Below are 20,950 nucleotides of genomic sequence, written 5' to 3' on the forward strand. Positions count from 1 at the left end.
ATCCTCCTCACTATGTCCTTCATCCTCCTCACTGTGTCTTCTATCCTCCTCACTATGTCCTTCATCCTTCCCACTGTGTCCTCCATACTCCCCGCCATGTCCTTCATCCTTCCCACTGTGTCCTCCATCCTCCTCACTATGTCCTTCATCCTCCTCACTGTGTCTTCTATCCTCCTCGCCATGTCTTCATTCTACTCGCTGTGTCCTTCACCCCCCTCATTGTGGCCTTAATTCTCCTCACTGTGTCCTCCATCCTCCCCGCCATGTCCTTCATCCTTCCCACTGTGTCCTCCATCCTCCTCACTATGTCCTTCATCCTCCTCACTGTGTCTTCTATCCTCCTCGCCATGTCTTCATTCTACTCGCTGTGTCCTTCACCCCCCTCATTGTGGCCTTAATTCTCCTCACTGTGTCCTCCATCCTCCTTGCAATGTCCTATATCCTCCTTGTCATGTCCTTCATCCTCGCTACTGTCTCCCATCCTCCTTGCAGGGTCCTTCATCTTCCATGCCATGTCCTTCATCCTTCCCACTGTGTCCTCCATCCTCCTCACTATGTCCTTCATCCTCCTCACTGTGTCTTCTATCCTCCTCGCCATGTTCTTCATTCTCTTCACTGTGTCCTCCATACTCCCCGCCATGTCCTCATTCTACTCGCTGTGTCCTTCACCCCCCTCATTGTGGCCTTAATTCTCCTCACTGTGTCCTCCATCCTCCTTGCAATGTCCTATATCCTCCTTGTCATGTCCTTCATCCTCGCCACTGTCTCCCATCCTCCTTGTAGGGTCCTTCATCTTCCATGCCATGTCCTTCATCCTTCCCACTGTGTCCTCCATCCTCCTCACAATCTCCTTCATCCTCCTCACTGTGTCCTCCATCCTCCTTGCAATGTCCTTCATCCTCCTCGGCATGTCCTTTATCATCTTTGCCATATTCTTCATCATCCCCACTGTGTCCTCCATCCTCCTGTGTTCTTTATCCTCCTTGCTGTGTTGCTCATCCCCCTCACTATGTCTTTCATCCTTTTTTGCTTTGTCCATCCTCCTCCACAGTGTGTCCTCCTTCCTATTTGCTTTGATTTTCATCCAACTCACTATGTCCTTCAGCCTGCACTCTGTATCCTTCATCCTCCTCCCTGTATCCTTCATCCTCCTCCATTTATCCTTCATCCTCCTCCCTGTATCCTTCATCCTCCTCCCTGTATCCTTCATCCTCCTCCATTTATCCTTCATCCTCCTCCCTGTATCCTTCATCCTCCTCCCTGTATCCTTCATCCTCCTCCCTGTATCCTTCATCTTCCTCCCTGTATCCTTCATCCTCCTCCCTGTATCCTTCATCCTCCTCCCTGTATCCTTCATCCTCCTCCCTGTATCCTTCATCCTCCTCCCTGTATCCTTCATCTTCCTCCCTGTTCCCTTCGATCTTCTCATTATGTTTTCCATCCTTTTTACTCTGCTTCCTTTCTGTCCTCCTTTGGCCATGGCTGGAAATAATCAGGATCCCTTTTTCCCTCTTCTCTGCAGGGTACGGAAATAATGGTGGTCAGTATCCCAGTAACTTTCAGCAGCCAGGTAAGAAAAGTGTAATACTTAATAGCATTTACCAATATCTACTGAGCTCCGTAAAGTGATTCACCATCTGAGGGTCTAATTTTTCCTCTACATGACATAAGATCCCTGAGAACTTTCATATTTGGGTTCTTCTGGAAAGTGTGGGGAACTCTCATTTTAAGTTCTCCAGGAAGTCTTGGAGGACCGTCCTTGGAGGACTGTTGTATCTGAGGTGTTCTGGGAGGTTCGGTAGACTTTTGTATTCAGTATTTCCTAGTTTAAAGGGCTTTCATATTCAGATCTCAAGGGTGCTTGAGGGCTCTCATATTTAGGGGTCTCCTCAGAGGTTTGGAGGATTCTCATATATGTGTCTCCTTGTATGTTAGGAGGATTCTTATATGGGTGTCTCCTTGGAGGTTTGGAGGATTCTCATATATGAGTCTCCTTGGAGGTTTGGAGGATTCTAATATATGAGTCTCCTTGGAGGTTTGGAGGATTCTAATATATGAGTCTCCTTGGAGGTTTGGAGGATTCTAATATATGAGTCTCCTTGGAGGTTTGGAGGATTCTAATATATGAGTCTCCTTGGAAGTTTGGAGGATTCTCTAATACGTGTCTCATTGGAGGTTTAAAGGATTTTCATATATGTGTCTCCTTGGAGGATTCTCATATATAGTATGTGTCTCCTTGGAGGATTCTCATATAATAGTATGTGTCTCCTTGGAGGATTCTCATATATAGTATGTGTCTCCTTGGAGGATTCTCATATATAGTATGTGTCTCCTTGGAGGTTCGGAGGATTCTCATATATAGTATGTCTCCTTGGAGGTTCGGAGGATTCTCATATATAGTATGTGTCTCCTTGGAGGTTCGGAGGATTCTCATATATAGTATGTGTCTCCTTGGAGGTTCGGAGGATTCTCATATATAGTATGTGTCTCCTTGGAGGTTCGGAGGATTCTTATATATAGTATGTGTCTCCTTGGAGGTTCGGAGGATTCTCATATATAGTATGTGTCTCCTTGGAGGTTCGGAGGATTCTCATATATAGTATGTGTCTCCTTGGAGGTTCGGAGGATTCTCATATATAGTATGTGTCTCCTTGGAGGTTCGGAGGATTCTCATATATAGTATGTGTCTCCTTGGAGGTTCGGAGGATTCTCATATATAGTATGTGTCTCCTTGGAGGTTCGGAGGATTCTCATATATAGTATGTGTCTCCTTGGAGGTTCGGAGGATTCTTATATATAGTATGTGTCTCCTTGGAGGTTCGGAGGATTCTTATATATAGTATGTGTCTCCTTGGAGGTTCGGAGGATTCTCACATATGGGTCTCCTTAGCCATTTGGAGGATTCTGATATATGGGTCTGCTCTGAGGTTTGGAGGACACTTATAGATTGAATTTACTGGGTGGTTTGTAGGATTCTCATATTTGAGGTCCCTAGGAAGGTTTGTCTTAGTATCTGATCATTTATCTACTGTTACTTTCTCTCTATTTCAGGGTATGGTGGAAAGCCCCCAAAGGCTGGTAGGTCTCCTAAGTTTAAATACTTTCTGAAGCCTTGTTAGGGGTTTCTGTTGTGAACTTCTCAGCAGAATCCCATTGTGGTTCCATCCTTCCTGGATGTACCCTTTCCTCCCTTCTGTAACTGCCCTCACTCAGGCACTGCCCCTCCTTACCCCAATATAACAGCTCAGGGAGGAAAAGCCTCTGCTGCTCTCTTCATCATTCTATCCCTCCAGCTTTCATTGTCTGATTCTCTTATCTGGACCTCTCTGTCACTCCTGGATCTTCTTTAATAATTAAGTCTCTCATTTTTACCGTAGGATACAGAAATGGATATGGAGGAGGTTACCCTAATGCCTACCAGCAGCAACAGCAGCAACAGCAGCAGCAGCAAGGTATTGAGATGTATAACATATGGACAATGGTGTACTACAACATAAACTCTTCTTTACAAAGAAATTTTCAATTAGAACTTTTATTTCAAAACCCTAAAGGTTACACTATTGCCCCTCACATTAATCTAGCCCACCCTACCCTCAAACAACCATCTGAACAAGTTCTCACAGTGCTGAGACACCTGGAACAGTCTATATAACACTTAGGCCCTTTGAGTGCCTAGGTGTAGGGAAGTCTGATGGCAATTATACAGTTGGATTCTGGTCATCAGTCAGGTGTACCTTGTGATCTGGATCCTTTTAGAAGCATCAGGGGGCATCATGGACCATATATGATATCTGGTTTGGAGCCAGACTGGAACATTTAGAAAGATGTGTAGGCCTTCACCTAAAATGCCACAGTTTGAGGGAAGGGGTGGGGGGCAGAAAATCATCTTATCATATCCCTGTAGATTACCACCAATGATGGAGCACCCTTTCATCCACTGACACCAATGATAGGGCACCATTCCCTCCACTGATATCAATGATAAAGAACCAAGCCATCCACTGACACCAATAATGGAGCTTCGTTCCATCCACTGACACCAATAATGGAGCTTCATTCCATCCACTGACACCAATATAGGAGCACAATTCCATCCACTGACACCAATAATGGAGCTTCGTTCCATCCACTGACACCAATAATGGAGCTTCGTTCCATCCACTGACACCAATATAGGAGCACAATTCCATCCACTGACACCAATAATGGAGCTTCGTTCCATCCACTGACACCAATAATGGAGCATCATTCCATCCACTGACACCAATGTAGGAGCACAATTCCATCCACTGACACCAATGATTGATCACCATTCCATCCACTGGCACCAATCATGGATCACTGTTCCTCCCGCTGATAAAATGAGTCACCATTCCTCCTATTAAAACCAACAATGGGGCATTGTTTACTTCTAGTGAAACCCAGAACATTTTCTACACCCTCTGGCCATACTCCGGCCCGCCCAAAGGCTGAAGGAAAGTAAACTGGCCCTTTGTTTAGAATGTTTGGAGAACATTTCATTACATAGAAAACATACAGTATGGTGTGTACTAAGCCTTCTCTGATGGTGAGAGGGGGGGTAATGTGATTATTTGCTGGGTGGAGTCCATTACGTCTGTCGGGGGACACATTAGGACAATGTGCTGATTGAATGTCTCTGTTTTTCAGGTATAGGAGGGAAACCATCCAAAGCAGGTATGTGGTGACAGTTCATATGACACGTGACCTTCACACTATCTGCACATGGGCTGTGTATAGAGATGGATTATAACCCTGCACCCTGTATGAGATGAAGGCTCTGGTGAAGGCCACAAGATGCTGCCTACAGAACCTGGCAGAGACCCCAGAGCTGTCTCTCTATCTATCTATCTGTCTGTCTGTCTATCTTTTCTCTCTCTCTCTCTATATATATATATATATATATATATATATCTATATCTCTCTATCTATCTCTCTCTCTCTCTATATATATATATATATATATACCCTGATTGGCGCTAAGTAACTTTTCTCATTCATATTGCAGGATACGGAAATGGTGCTGCACTATACCAAGGTATTGGATTGCAGGCTCTTGTGGTTTCTCATTCCCCATCTTTCATGTCCAGTATTCATGTGTTTTATAGTGCTATTATACTCACTTTGTACTGCATTGCTGAAGATGTTGATGCTATATAAATAATAGAATGTCATAAAATTATTTTTATAGCCCCTACACACCCTCACGTTGTACTGCACTACAGAAAATGTTGGTGTTATATACATATTTTATTTATTAATAATGTCATGAACTCCTTGTACTGTACCATGGGAGATGTTGGCACTATATATGGTGAGCCCAAATGCGGCCATTTTATTCATTTTGGATGATGGGTAGAAGGGTGAGTTTGGGGGCCTCTGTCAAGTTTTTATTTTTGGTGGCCCATTTGAGATGTTTCCCTTCACTTTCTGTTCTGCAACAATAAAATCCAGACAGAGCAACTGAACCTTCTCCATCCACTCCAACCAAAACTAAAGATCAATGATTGGCCAATGATTGACTGGAGTTTAGGCTTTTGAAGTAATAGCCTGGGTGTCCTCACCTTGTACAGCATTGCAGAAGATGTTGGTGGAACATTAATTAACAATGACCTTATTAATAGTTATAAAAATCCTTACTTACATAGTTAGTTTGGCTGATAAAAAGAAACACGTTCATCAAGTTTAACCAATAAAAGGAAACTTGTCATGCATGAAGGAAGCCCTTGGGCTTGGGATGGGAGCCGGGATGGGAGCCGGGCCCCAAGAAGGTCAGGAATTGTTGTATGGGTAACTATGACAATGTCTTTCTTTTTCCCAGGTGGAATAGGAAAACCTTCCAAAGTTGGTAAGTCCACCTTGTAATCTAGGCCCACCTACCTGTCATCTATGTCTTTATCCTCACCTAAGTCACATGTCAATCTCTTTCCTCCACAGCCTCCGGCTACCCTAGCAACGTCTTCCCACAAGGTATCCATCACATCCTTTATCTGGACTCAACAATCTCTGCTTATATATATATATATATATATACTGTATATTCATATTGTTGTGTCACAGTAATAGCCAACACCAAGTTCAGTGTCACTGTGTCCCCTGGTAGGATATATTACTGAATGACATCATTCTGTAGATAACATTCCATGGAAAGTGACCACAAAGTGTCACTGTGTCACCTATGGTGTAGATCACTATAGGTGGACATTTATATTTAAAGTTCTATTAGGAGTGACCATAAAGTATCATTGTGCCTCCTGGTTGGGCATATGACTGGAGGACATCCATAGATAATATTCTATCAGGAATGGCCACAAAGTGTCACCTGGTGGGGTATATGACTGAAGGAGATCATCCACAGATAATATAATGACCAGAAAGTGTCACTGTGTCATCTGCAGGGTATATGACTGGAGAAGGACATCTATAGATAATGAATGACCAGAAAGTGTCACCTGTTGGGGTACAGTATATGACTGGAGGACATCCATAGATAATGTTCTATATAGAATGACCACAAAGTGTCACCTGATTGGATTTATGACTTAAGGAGGACAACCATAGATAATGTTCTATGAGAAATGATCACAAAGTGTCACCTGATGGGGTTTATGACTGGAGGAGGACATCCATAAATAATGTTCTGAAAAAGAATGACCACAAAGTGTCACCTTGGGGGAGGGGTTGACGTGAGGAGGACATCCATAGATACTATGAAGAAGGATCACAGAGGGTCCATATGTCACCACCATTATCTGGATGATAATATGATATCACTTCTATGCAGAAACCAACCATATGCCCCCTACTCTTACCTCCCTTCTGCTGTCTCTGATTTCATGTCAGTTGTCACCTTTTCTGGAAAAAATAGTTTTTGCTAAATGGTTGGCATAGAGCATAATGTACGGTGGGTGTAATGAGCAGATATGTGACTATATCTTCTTATGTCTTGTAGGTATCGGAGCAAAGACATCTAAAGCAGGTACCAGACTATGAGGGTTCATCTGAGTTATGGGGGCTTTCCTGCTTTGGGCCTGTAACCTTGATCCTCCTAAGACTTTTTCATGATTTTCCAGCATGTGATTACCCGGCTACTGGTCTTTAGTGTAGTGCAGACACATGTACCTACTGTGCCCTACCATGGGTCCCAGTGGGTCCATGGGACCCAGGCAGCACTAGATGGGCAGCAACAGGGGCACACTGCCCGAGGACCCAAGACTCCCTCCTTCCCTCTGGGCATGTCTCTTTTCTGGAGGGGGCATGTCTTTTTGCTGAATATGTGGGTATGTCTCTTTGCTGGATTGGGCTGTCTCTTTGCTGAATTGGGCTGTCTCTTTACTATATTACTATATGGGGATAACCCTTTGCTTTATGGAGATGTCTCTTGCTGAATATATGGGTATTTCTCTTTGCTGGATTGGACTGTCTCTTTACTAAATGGGGATATCTCTTTGCTTTATGGAGATGTCTCTTGCTGAATATATGGATATTTTCTTTGCTGGGTTGGGCTGTCACTTTACTGAATGGGGATAACCCTTTGCTTTATGGAGATGTCTCTTGCTGAATATATGGGTATTTCTCTTTGCTGGGTTGGGCTGTCTCTTTACTGAATGGGGATAACCCTTTGCTTTATGGAGATGTCCCTTGCTGAATATATGGGTATTTCTCTTTGCTGGATTGGGCTGTCTCTTTACTATATGGGTATGTCTCTTTGCTTTATGGAAATATCTCTTTGCTGGATATGTATGTCATTTTTTGGATGGGGGGAGGAAACATTTTATTCTTGGACCCAGGCAGCACAATGTCTAGGACCAGCCCTGCATGTACCATAAAACTTAATATCACTATTGGGATATTGTCAGACAGTCTTGAGAGTGGAGAAGAGTGCCGGCCAAGCCATGTGTGATAGCGAGAGACTTCATCTATTAGGAGGGGGAACAAAATATAACTCAGAGCCTGAAGAAGGTTAGATTGGGGTAATGACATCACCACACTGAATGCAGGAAAGATTGGGGTAATGACATCACCACACTGAATGCAGGAAAGATTGGGGTAATGACATCACCACACTGAATGCAGGAAAGATTGGGGTAATGACATCACCACACTGAATGCAGAAAAGATTGGGGTAATGACATCACCACACTGAATGCAGGAATAATCTTTGTCTGCAGACATTTCAGATCCTCAGATCCAGCACAAAATCCATAAACATCTGGATGGTTGGCACTTCCATACTGGTCCTGGAAGCCAAACAGATCCCTTTGGCTCCGACTCTCCTCCATCATTCATTATCCTGTTTCTCCCCCATTTCTGATTCTGCTGAACCTGGACCACCAATCTTCCATCATTATTCATTTTCTGATCCTTCTCTCCCTGTTTTATCCACAGGTTTATACCAGCAACCATATGCTAATGGTAAGTTATTCCGTGGAACTGTAGGGTTCCTCCAGAGTTTGCTATGGGTTCCTTGAGCTGTGGCTGATTGACCTCCAATTTGATGGTGTCTGCATAGTTCCAGGGCCAAGGCTTCTTGGCAGAGCCAACTGCATGACAACAATGAGTTAAACGATACCCAAGCTCAACCACCCGCTCAGTCCCTTATGACTGAAGAGCAAAGTGTTCCCACACTAAAACAGAAACCCCATAGTAGAAATGAGCCAAGTGGAAAATCTTTATTGACTACGCATAAGTCAGATCACAAGTGTGTTAACGCATTTCGGCTGTGACAGCCTTCCTCATAGCGCAAAACAAAATGAGTTACTTGTGATGTGACTTATGTGTAGCCAATAAAGATGTTTCATCTGATGGATTTACCAGGTGCCAGCTTATATCTACTGTGGAATGCATGACACCAATGGTCTTTTTAACTGTCTGTAAGGTTGGGTTGGTATTCTGACCACAACTGTAAAGGGGGGGGGGGGGCTGTCCTACCACTGATCTCCAATGCAAGGGGAATTTTTTTTCCACTGAACTCCTATGGATTTGTTTTAGCAGGGGTTCCCCAAGACTTCAAGGGTTCCTCTGGGGCAAAGGGTTGAGGAAGGCATTGTCCCGTCTTTGGCATGTGACTCTTATCTTCTCGTTTAGGATTAAAAAATCCGCTCAGTGCATACCAAGGGCCTGCAGGAGAGAACGCCAAGCTGGGTGCGTCCCTTTCTTCACTTCTCCTTCCATCTCTCCATCGCTGTCTCTTCCTCTCTGCCCTCTCCTTTGCTATCCTCTCTCTCTTACCTCTTATCCTACATCGGTCTCATCCTCTCATTCCTCTTTCTGTCTCCTCTTACTAAAAAAACCTCTTTGCTCGTCCCTCACCATATACTGGCCACACATGGGAAATTTTTATTAAGCGCACACCCTAATAGGCCTATGTGATAAACTGGTCCCTTCCCCAAACTTGGTGCAGTAGCAGCCAGGCACACAGCATTTTCTCTCAGCTTTGCAGTTTAAACTTAGATTGGGTGAGGGGCGCTTGGGATACCCCAGAAAGAAGCCCTGAGTAACTAGAGGACACTTCTCCTTCCCACTGATCCATCTCTGTGTCATAAAGCAAGTGGAGGGTAGGGGAGATTACGTTCCCGCAAAGATCTCTGCTGACTAAGTGGTGACTATTATTATTATTATTAATAAGGATTTCTATAGCGCCAGCAATTTACGCAGTGCTTTACAATATTAGAGGGAGACAGTACATATACAATTACAAGAGGATTTAGAGGGCCCTGCTCAGAAGAGCTTACAATTTAATGGGATGGGGCAGGTGTTACAAGAGGTAAGAGTAGGGAATGAGCTGACGGCAGATTAGTTGGTGGTGTGATAGGCTTCCCTGAAGAGATGAGTTCGCCTGAAAGCAGCTAGAGTAGGAGATAGCCGTACAAGTTGAGGTAGAGAGTTCCAGAGGATGGGAGAGGCCCTGGAGAAATCCTGGAGACGAGCATGAGAGGAGGAGACAAGGGAGCTTGAGAGTAGGAGGTCTTGAGAGGAGCGGAGAGGACGGTTTGGGTGATATTTGGAGACAAGATTGGTGATGTAGCTCGGGGCAGAGTTGTGTATGGCTTTGTATGTTGTGGTTAGTATTTTAAATTGAATTCGCTGGGCAATTGGGAGCCAGTGTAGGGATTGGCAGAGAGGGGAGGAGCCAGTGTAGGGATTGGCAGAGAGGGGAGAAGCCAGTGTAGGGATTGGCAGAGAGGGGAGGCAGACGCGGAGCGGTTGGTAAGGTGGATAAGCCTGGCTAGGGCCTTTTTAAGAGTAAAGAACTGTACACAGTCACTAAAGCTCTAAAACTCCGGTCAGTACTCACAATGCCACAGGATCATTGGTTGCCTCCTTCTAAAAATCACCAGGCCCTCCATAGTGTGGGAGAAACAAACTCACAACTCCACAAGACAGCTGGACACTCTCCTCCAACTTCCACTGGGTACTCTCCAAACCAAAATCCCAAACTTAAGCCCCGTACACACGCGTCGAAAATTGGCAGGTAATTTTCGGCCAACGTCCGATCTGCCGATTTTCGGCTTGTTAGTATGATGCTTCCAACAACTGACTCCGACTTTTCGGCCGAAAAAAATCTGGTGTGCAGGCTATAAAATTTTTGTTGGCCGTCAACACAACGGCCGATTTTCATGCAGTCAGTACAGATTTCGACAGGGAATAATCTGACATCACTTCTGAAGTAGAATTTTGTTGGGCGAGAAAATTCGTGTGCAGTCTAGAGGACATTCCAACCAACAAAACACAACTCTGGACAAAAGACGGACAATCGGTCGGCCGATAATCGTTGCGTGTGTACGGGGCTTTAGAAATAGGCCCCCCCAGCTGTGCTACAGCTGATCTTTGGCAATATTCAACAGACTTCCCCCAGGGGCAGGGGGCCCCTTAGCCCAGGGCTCCTCCAGCAGGGTGGGACCCAGGACTAATGCAGGCTTCAAATTATGTATGGGCTCTCCAACCACCTACTGGGCACACCTCCCAGGGATTGGCTTGATCCCCATAAACATTTAAGACTGCCCTTCTATCTTTTCTCCCACTATGATTCTAGAACTCTCTAGAATGCAGGGGGAAATATTCAGACCAACAACCTGTGAGACACTGAGCAAACTAGAGGAGCTAAACTAAACTTTCCTAACATCCTATATCCTAAAATAAGAGGGTGCTGCATCAACTTTTTTTAACTAGAGTTCAATCACAAAAACAAGTAAATGGATAACGTTCCCTCGGATAGCTTAGATAATTTCATGGCTCCAGTAGAACCTCTTGGTGGGTATTGTGTTTGGTTGTTTTTGTGATTGAAAGGTGGTTTCAAGTGTTTGGAATTGCCCTGTGTGTGGCCACCTTAATCTTTCTACTTCTGTTTCCTCTTCAATGTGTTGCTGACGCTCTGTCTGCTCTTTAGGTGCATATGGTCAGCTCCCATACAGGTCACAGCCCGATGCTCTAGGATACGACCCTAAGTCTGCAAAAACAGGTAAGGAAAACATTCCACCGCCATTGTGTCTGGTAACTAGGTGGTGGCCTTTTGTGTCACTAAGATTTTATTGTTTTTTTAGATGTTTCCAGGACAGTAGAAGAAAATACTATAGGGCACAAGGGGGTACAGAGGTGCAATATGTAAAAGGGCTCCACCATATTATACGAACACAGTACACATGCATGACCCAGATATCATGAGTCATAAGGGTGCAAAAACCTCATGGCTTATTTGAAGGGTGTAGGAAACAGATGGTTCAGATGAGGAGAGCTCTGTGTTCGCTATTATGGGCATCTCTACAGTATTGGAGTGGGGAAGTGTCGAACACTTTATGAAGACCTACCAAAGCAAGAAGAAGAAGCAGTATATGCAGAAGAGAGAGTAGAAAAGATATGAAGATGGGGCAGAAAGGAGTAAGATCGTTTGCCAAGTATGGGCAAGGAGAGGAAGGAGGGGAAGGGTGAGTGTAAGGACTTAGCCAATATGGGCCGATGGCTGGGGTGTGTAGGGGCAATAACGAGATACGTCAGACCAAAAGCAAAGTTTGGTCCACATTCAGTTGAGCATTATAGGAAGTCCCGGGGTCACAAACTTTTAGGAATTTGGGCGTGGGAGTCATCAAGGATGGAAGCAAGCTTCTCCTGGACCATGGTCCCCATTGGCCTTCCATAAACCTCAGCAAAATTGAAGTGCGTTTGTCTCTGGGCTCAAGGCAGCTTTTGTCGAGCAGCCAGAAACCCAAATCCCACCAGTTTCCTCTGGTTACTGGTAAGAGTTGGGATCGGTTTATGCAACTGGACCTCCTAGGGTTTGCTAGCAAGTGAGATGTTCAAAACTGACCTAATCATGAAGTAGTGGTGGAATTTTTGTAGACTAATAAGTGAACTTTCTACCTTTATCAGCAGGAGCCAAATCTCCATATGGTGCCCAGGCTGGGTATCCCGATGCCACAAGCTCCAAATACGGTGAGATTTACCTCCTTCTCAAAAACTAGAATACTCAACATCACAGTCCGAATCCCTCAGTTGCTCCATCCCCCGATGTTTTCTATGCCCCCATCTGAAACTTTTTTCTAAAATATATAATTTCCGAGGGTCTCATAGATTCCCTAAATTCCTCTTCAACATGATGTCAGCCATGTGACCGGATGTTGTCTTAATGATATTTCTTCTTTCTCAGCTGGAGCCGGTCAGACCTCATTTAATGGTCAATCTGTCCCACAGAACCCTCTGGAAGGTAAAGATTCTGTTTCTATAGTTCCAGGAACCAAAAGTTATCCTCAGTGTTCATTCATGTTTGTTCATTTACCTTTCATCCATCCCTTTCTCAAGCCTCGTACACACGCAACGAATTTCCGCCGACCAGTCGTCTGTCTTTTGTCCAGAGTGGTGTCTGTTGGTTGGAATGTGCCTAGACTGCACACGAATTTTCCCGCACGACAGAATTCTACTTCAGAAGTGATGTCATGTGATAGAAGTGATGTCATGTGTTGGATTGCTTTCTATGTGTTCTTTCATCTCTGAGCATGCCTAGTCTTGCTCATAAGATTTTTCCCCATCGAAATCTGTACTAATGAGACGAAAATCGGACGTGTTTTGACGGTCGACAAAAATTATATAGCCTGCGCACCAGGATTTTTTCGGCCGAAAAGTCGGAGTCGGTTGTCGGAAGCATCATACTAACAATCCCAAAATCGGCAGATTGGTCGTCGGATGAAAATTCCTGGCCGAATTTCGACTTGTGTGTACGGGGCTTAAATCCACACATTCATCTTTTGGCCTTCCCTCACAATTCTGCCTTGTCTTTGTTTTACAGCTCTCTGGCCTGTATTCTGGTTTCATCTCTCTGCACCATCCCACCGTCTTATTTCAATCATTCCCAGCATCTATCTGTCCATCCATCCTTCATTATCTTCATCTGCTCACTTTATTTATTTATTTTTACCATTTTTATTCTCCTTTTCTTCTAATGCTATTCCCATCCTGTCCAGTCTTTATGTTGGTCTCATATTCTCCCATACCTCTATCTGACCCAACTTCACCCATCCATCTATCTGTCCCATCTTCTTCCATCCTTCCATCTGTTCCATCTTCTTCCATCCTTCCATCCTTCTATCTGTCCCATCTTCTTCCATCCTTCCATCTGTTCCATCTTCTTCCATCCTTCCATCTGTTCCATCTTCTTTCATCCTTCTATCTGTCCCATCTTCTTTCATCCTTCTATCTGTCCCATATTGTACTGTCCTTCTATCTCACCCATCTTCACCCATCCTTCCATCTGTTCTATCTTCTTCCATCGTTCTATCTGTTCCATCTTCTCTCATCCATCTATCTGTCCCATCTTCTTCCATCCCTCTATCTGTCCCATCTTCTCCCATCCTTCCATCTGTCCCATCTTCTCCCATCCTTCCATCTGTCCCATCTTCTTCCATCCTTCTATCTGTCCCATCTTCTCCCATCCTTCCATCTGTCCCATCTTCTTCCATCCTTCTATCTGTCCCATCTTCTCCCATCCTTCCATCTGTCCCATCTTCTCCCATCCTTCCATCTGTCCCATCTTCTCCCATCCTTCTTTTTGTCCCATCTTCTTCCATCCTTCTATCTGTCCTATTTTATCTTGTCCTTCTCTCTGTCTCACCTTCTCCTGTCCAACTACTTGTCCCATCTTCTTTCTGTCCTTTCTTCTCCCATCCGTATATGTATCCTATATTCTCCCATCCTTCTATCTGTCCCATCATTTCCCACCCTGTTATTTATCCCATCTTCTCCCATCCTTCTATCTGTCTCATCTTCTCCTGTCCATCTACTTGTCCCATCTGCACCCTTGTTTCTACCTATCCCAGCATCTCCTATCCTTCTATCCAGCCCCTCTTTCCCTGTCCTTACCTTCCTCACTGTCCCTGCATGTCTCGTCCTATCTGTTCCATCTTGTCCCATCCTATCTGTCTACTCTTTTCCTGTCCTCTCTAGTCCTGTCCTACCTGTCTATTCTTTCCCATCCTATCTGCCCCCTATTGTCCTGTCTTATTCATCCCCTCCTGTCATTTCCTATCTGTCCCCTCTTGTCCCATCCCATCTTTTCCCTTTTGTCCTGTTCTATTTGTCTCCTCTTCTCCTGTTCTACCCTTCCCCTCTTGTCCTGTCCTCATTGTCCCCTCTTGTCCTGTCCTCATTGTCCCCTCTTGTCCCATCCTATCTATCCACTCTTATCCCGTCCTATATCTCCCCTCTTGTCTCGTCCTATATATCTCCCCTCTTGTCTCGTCCTATATATCTCCCCTCTTGTCCCGTCCTATATATCTCCCCTCTTGTCTCGTCCTATATATCTCCCCTCTTGTCCCGTCCTATATATCTCCCCTCTTGTCCCGTCCTATATCTCCCCTCTTGTCTCGTCCTATATATCTCCCCTCTCGTCCCGTCCTATATATCTCCCCTCTTGTCCTGTCCTATATCTCCCCTCTTGTCTCGTCCTATATATCTCCCCTCTTGTCCCGTCCTATATCTCCCCTCTTGTCTCGTCCTATATATCTCCCCTCTTGTCCCGTCCTATATCTCCCCTCTTGTCTCGTCCTATATATCTCCCCTCTCGTCCCGTCCTATATATCTCCCCTCTTGTCCTGTCCTATATCTTCCTTCTTGTCCCGTCCTATATCTCCCCTCTTGTCCCGTCCTATATCTCCCCTCTTGTCTCGTCCTATATCTCCCCTCTTGTCCCGTCCTATATCTCCCCTCTTGTCCCGTCCTATATCTCCCCTCTTGTCTCGTCCTATATATCTCCCCTCTTGTCCCGTCCTATATATCTCCCCTCTTGTCCTGTCCTATATATCTCCCCTCTTGTCCCGTCCTATATCTCCCCTCTTGTCTCGTCCTATATATCTCCCCTCTTGTCCTGTCCTATATCTTCCTTCTTGTCCCGTCCTATATCTCCCCTCTTGTCTCGTCCTATATATCTCCCCTCTTGTCTCGTCCTATATCTCCCCTCTTGTCTCGTCCTATATCTCCCCTCTTGTCCCGTCCTATATATCTCCCCTCTTGTCCCATCCTATATCTCCCCTCTTGTCCTGTCCTATATATCTCCCCTCTTGTCCTGTCCTATATATCTCCCCTCTTGTCCTGTCCTATATCTTCCTTCTTGTCCCGTCCTATATCTCCCCTCTTGTCTCGTCCTATATATCTCCCCTCTTGTCTCGTCCTATATATCTCCCCTCTTGTCCCGTCCTATATCTCCCCTCTTGTCTCGTCCTATATATCTCCCCTCTTGTCTCGTCCTATATATCTCCCCTCTTGTCCTGTCCTATATCTTCCTTCTTGTCCCGTCCTATATCTCCCCTCTTGTCCCGTCCTATATCTCCCCTCTTGTCTCGTCCTATATATCTCCCCTCTTGTCCCATCCTATATCTCCCCTCTTGTCCCGTCCTATATATCTCCCCTCTTGTCCCGTCCTATATCTCCCCTCTTGTCCCGTCTTATATATCCTCTCTTGTTCCATCCTCACTGTCCCTTTTAGTCCCATCCTATCTGTCTCATCTTATCCTGTCCTACCCTTCTCCTCTTGTACTGATCTCTCTGTCCTCTATTGTCCCATCCTCTCTGTCCTCTATTGTCCCGTCCTCTCTGTCCTCTATTGTCCCGTCCTCTCTGTCCTCTATTGTCCCATCCTCTCTGTCCTCTATTGTCCCATCCTCTCTGTCCTCTATTGTCCCATCCTCTCTGTCCTCTATTGTCCCATCCTCTCTGTCCTCTATTGTCCCATCCTCTCTGACCTCTATTGTCCCATCCTCTCTGTCCTCTATTGTCCCATCCTCTCTGTCCTCTATTGTCCCATCCTCTCTGTCCTCTATTGTCCCATCCTCTCTGTCCTCTATTGTCCCATCCTCTCTGTCCTCTATTGTCCCGTCCTCTCTGACCTCTATTGTACCGTCCTCTCTGTCCTCTATTGTCCCATCCTATCTGTCCTCTATTGTCCCATCCACTCTGTCCTCTTTTGTCCCATCCTCCCTGTCCCCTCTTGTCCCATTCTATCTATCTCCTCTTGTCCTGTCCTCCCTGCCCCTCTCTTTGTTCAATCCTCCCTGCCCCCCTCATTGTCCCATCCTCCCTGTCCCCCTCTTGTTCCATCCTCCCTTTCTCCTCTTGTCCAATCTTTCTATCTGTATTCACTTGTCCCATATTCACTGTCCCCTCTTGTCCCGTCCTCCCTGTCCCTTCTTGTCCAATCCTCCCTGTCCCCTCTTGTCCCATCCTATCTGTCCCCTCTTGTCCCATCCTATCTGTCCCCTCTTGTCCCGTCCTATCTGTCCCCTCTTGTCCCATCCTATCTGTCCCCTCTTGTCCAATCCTCTCTGTCTCCTCTTGTCCCATCCTATCTGTCCTCTATTGTCCCATCCTATCTGTCCCCTCTTGTCCCATCCTATCTGTCCCCTCTTGTCCCATCCTATCTGTCCCCTCTTGTCCCATCCTATCTGTCCCCTCTTGTCCCATCCTATCTGTCCCCTCTTGTCCCATCCTATCTGTCCCCTTTTGTCCAATTCTCTCTGTCCCCTCTTGTCCCATCCTATCTGTCCCCTCTTGTCCCATCCTATCTGTCCCCTCTTGTCCCGTCCTATCTGTCCCCTCTTGTCCCATCCTATCTGTCCCCTCTTGTCCAATCCTCTCTGTCTCCTCTTGTCCCATCCTCTCTGTCTCCTCTTGTCCCATCCTATCTGTCCTCTATTGTCCCATCCTATCTGTCCTCTATTGTCCCATCCTATCTGTCCCCTCTTGTCCCATCCTATCTGTCCCCTCTTGTCCCATCCTATCTGTCCCCTCTTGTCCCATCCTATCTGTCCCCTCTTGTCCCATCCTATCTGTCCCCTCTTGTCCCATCCTATCTGTCCCCTCTTGTCCCATCCTATCTGTCCTCTATTGTCCCGTCCTATCTGTCCCCTCTTGTCCCGTCCTATCTGTCCCCTCTTGTCCCGTCCTATCTGTCCCCTCTTGTCCCATCCTATCTGTCCCCTCTTGTCCCATCCTCCCTGTCCCCTCTTCTCCCATCCTATCTGTCCCCTCTTGTCCCATCCTCCCTGGTCACCCAGCTTCTCCTAAGTCTGTTACTTTTTGTTGTTTCTTTACAGAGGAAATTTCTCCGTCTGCTGCTGTTGAGGGTCAGTGCTGAGTCCATTCTTCAGATGTTGTATGTCATGTCCCCCACATTTGTACCATGTCCCCCACATTTGTGTCATGTCCCCCACATTTGTGTCATGTCCCCCACATTTGTACCATGTCCCCCACATTTGTGTCATGTCCCCCACATTTGTGTCATGTCCCCCACATTTGTGTCATGTCCCCCACATTTGTGTCATGTCCCCCACATTTGTACCATGTCCCCCACATTTGTGTCATGTCCCCCACATTTGTGTCATGTCCCCCACATTTGTACCATGTCCCCCACATTTGTGTCATGTCCCCCACATTTGTACCATGTCCCCCACATTTGTGTCATGTCCCCCACATTTGTACCATGTCCCCCACATTTGTACCATGTCCCCCACATTTGTGTCATGTCCCCCACATTTGTACCATGTCCCCCACATTTGTGTCATGTCCCCCACATTTGTACCATGTCCCCCACATTTGTGTCATGTCCCCCACATTTGTGTCATGTCCCCCACATTTGTGTCATGTCCCCCACATTTGTACCATGTCCCCCACATTTGTGTCATGTCCCCCACATTTGTACCATGTCCCCCACATTTGTGTCATGTCCCCCACATTTGTGTCATGTCCCCCACATTTGTACCATGTCCCCCACATTTGTACCATGTCCCCCACATTTGTGTCATGTCCCCCACATTTGTGTCATGTCCCCCACATTTGTGTCATGTCCCCCACATTTGTACCATGTCCCCCACATTTGTGTCATGTCCCCCACATTTGTGTCATGTCCCGTGTTTGTACAGTTCAGTGTCACATGGCCCCACCACATTCCAGGTCTCTAAATCTCTAATAGCGTGTAACATGTATGTGCCGCATGCCGCTAACACGCTAACTTCTCTGTAACTATCTGTCACCCGTCTACATGTCCCCTGACTCTGGAGACCCCGACATGGATCTCCATCCTCATGTGTCTTTGTGTCACCCCAATTTACTTCTGTTATGAGCGGAGACCCACATGTCTATATATATTCTTGGATCCCTCAGGAACTCAGAGAGGAGGGGCCACAACCCTTCCGATAACGCCCACCTCGCCCAGCGTCCTGAAACAGAAACCTTTCAAAGGTAAAGTCAGAGGGACAAATCCCCGGGGATGTCAGACTGGTTACAGGCCACGCCTCTTCCTGCTCAATAACCGCCAGTGCACTCCTGACCAATCAGAGCTGTTCCACCCAGGATTGCTCCATCATCCATTTCACATATACTTACCTCCTCCATCCAATGTAGAACCACCATGCTGCTGCACCCAGCATCCCCACCCTGCTTCCCCTCTCCGCCCAACCTCCCCACCCTGCTCCCCCCCTCCACTGTGCTAACACACAGCTCCACCCATCATCCCCACCCTGCTCCCCCCCTCCACTGTGCTAACACACAGCTCCACCCATCATCCCGACCCTGCTCCCCCCCTCCACTGTGCTAACACACAGCTCCACCCATCATCCCCACCCTGCTCCCCCCCTCCACTGTGCTAACACACAGCTCCACCCATCATCCCGACCCTGCTCCCCCCCTCCACTGTGCTAACACACAGCTCCACCCATCATCCCCACCCTGCTCCCCCCCTCCACTGTGCTAACACACAGCTCCACCCATCATCCCCACCCTGCTCCCCCCCTCCACTGTGCTAACACACAGCTCCACCCAGCATCCCCACTATGCTCTTCCATTCGTCCTCTCACTTAGTGTACATTTCTTCTTCCACCCTCACAAACTATGTTACAATGTACCATTTTCTGCCTCTTCTTAGGTGGATACCAGCAATTGGGAGCCGGACAGAACGCCTGGACATATGGTAGAAGAATAATATACTTTAAAAAATATTATATATATATATATATTAGTACTGCCACAGTATATATACCTCCATACCACTCCCAATATACAGTATATACCTCCATACCACTCCCAATATACAGTATATACCTCCATACCACTCCCAATATACAGTATATACCTCCATACCACTCCCAATATATATACCTCAACTCCACCCCCAATATATATACCTCCATATCACCCCCAATATATATATACCTCAACTCCACCCCCAATATATATATACCTCCATACCCCCACAGTATATATACCTCCATACCCCCACAGTATATATACCTCCATACCACCACAATATATATACCTCAACTCCACCCCCAATATATATATACCTCCATACCCCCACAGTATATATACCTCCATACCCCCACAGTATATATACCTCCATACCACCACAGTATATATACCTCAACTCCACCCCCAATATATATATACCTCCATACCCCCACAGTATATATACCTCCATACCCCCACAGTATATATACCTCCATACCCCCACAGTATATATACCTCCATACCCCCACAGTATATATATTTATATATAGTTACATAGTTAGTCAGGTTCCAATATATATCCAGGCCACCTCCAGATGTCACATGGAAACACATGTTGTAACATTATCATGGGGGACCCCGAGCTCCATCATTTTGGGGGGTCAACATACTTCTGGCTATTTTTATTTTGTATCATTCAGAGACCTAAATCTATATAAAGATTACAAATAGTCATCTTGGACCTCTGTGACCAACATGTGGTCTCCACATTGATCCAGTAACCAAGCTCCTCCAAATATCTCTGTATACCATCCTCCATATTCCAGATACAATGTATCCATGTCCCTCAGAGGGATGGGATGGGAGCAGAGGAGGGGATCTGATCATATATTTGTATTTCAGGCCCCGAGGAATCCGCGTATGTACAGAATGGATATTATGGAAACAGCTATAGAGGTGAGTATCAGTGGCGTATCGTGGGGGGTGCAGGGGGGGCCGGCCGCACCGGGCGCAACATCTGGGGGGGGGGGGGGCGCATCCTCTGTCTGTCTGTCTGACTCTGACATACACAGTTCACACACTGTCTGCGGCTGCCTCCATCTTTAGGCTGGGAGATGTCCAGCGCGGCTGCCCTATGGCTGAAAATGGTGGGTTGGGGCGGGGCTGGACTGTGCCTCACCTGTCCATTGGTGTAGGGTAGGGTGGGGTGGCATTGCAAGCCAAGCCCCGCCTATGCCGCCTCTCCTCACTGCTCAGTCAGTTTAGCAGCGAGTGAGTCAGCAGCCTGGCGTTCAAATAGGCTTCAAAAAAGGGTAGACCCGGGGCGCAGAGCAGTGCACCCTGAGCCCACCCATTGTGTGACAATAGCGAATGAAAATTTGCTATTGTCACACAAATCCTCTTCCTGGCCAATCAGGAAGCGGGTCCGAGATCCGCTTCCTGATTGGCC

The 20,950-nt window shown here is 46.3% G+C and overlaps 1 protein-coding gene across 1 annotated transcript in view; it reads left to right on the forward strand.

The window, feature by feature from the left end:
• The window catches only part of GREP1 (glycine rich extracellular protein 1), a 40,070-nt gene that overhangs the window by 16,423 nt on the left and 2,697 nt on the right, over nt 1-20,950 (forward strand). Inside the window, exons 15-31 of the mRNA XM_082262410.1 lie at nt 1,523-1,570; nt 3,052-3,078; nt 3,378-3,452; nt 4,669-4,695; nt 5,027-5,056; nt 5,840-5,866; nt 5,956-5,988; nt 6,971-6,997; nt 8,407-8,433; nt 9,106-9,162; nt 11,408-11,479; nt 12,385-12,447; nt 12,662-12,718; nt 17,595-17,624; nt 18,661-18,738; nt 19,421-19,465; nt 20,404-20,457. Of these exons, the coding sequence (XP_082118536.1) occupies nt 1,523-1,570; nt 3,052-3,078; nt 3,378-3,452; nt 4,669-4,695; nt 5,027-5,056; nt 5,840-5,866; nt 5,956-5,988; nt 6,971-6,997; nt 8,407-8,433; nt 9,106-9,162; nt 11,408-11,479; nt 12,385-12,447; nt 12,662-12,718; nt 17,595-17,624; nt 18,661-18,738; nt 19,421-19,465; nt 20,404-20,457 (777 nt within the window). The remainder of the gene's footprint in view (nt 1-1,522; nt 1,571-3,051; nt 3,079-3,377; nt 3,453-4,668; nt 4,696-5,026; nt 5,057-5,839; nt 5,867-5,955; nt 5,989-6,970; nt 6,998-8,406; nt 8,434-9,105; nt 9,163-11,407; nt 11,480-12,384; nt 12,448-12,661; nt 12,719-17,594; nt 17,625-18,660; nt 18,739-19,420; nt 19,466-20,403; nt 20,458-20,950) is intronic.

This window comes from Pelophylax lessonae (assembly GCF_965119305.1).
Source record: "Pelophylax lessonae genome assembly, chromosome: 6".
Lineage (NCBI taxonomy): Eukaryota > Metazoa > Chordata > Amphibia > Anura > Ranidae > Pelophylax > Pelophylax lessonae.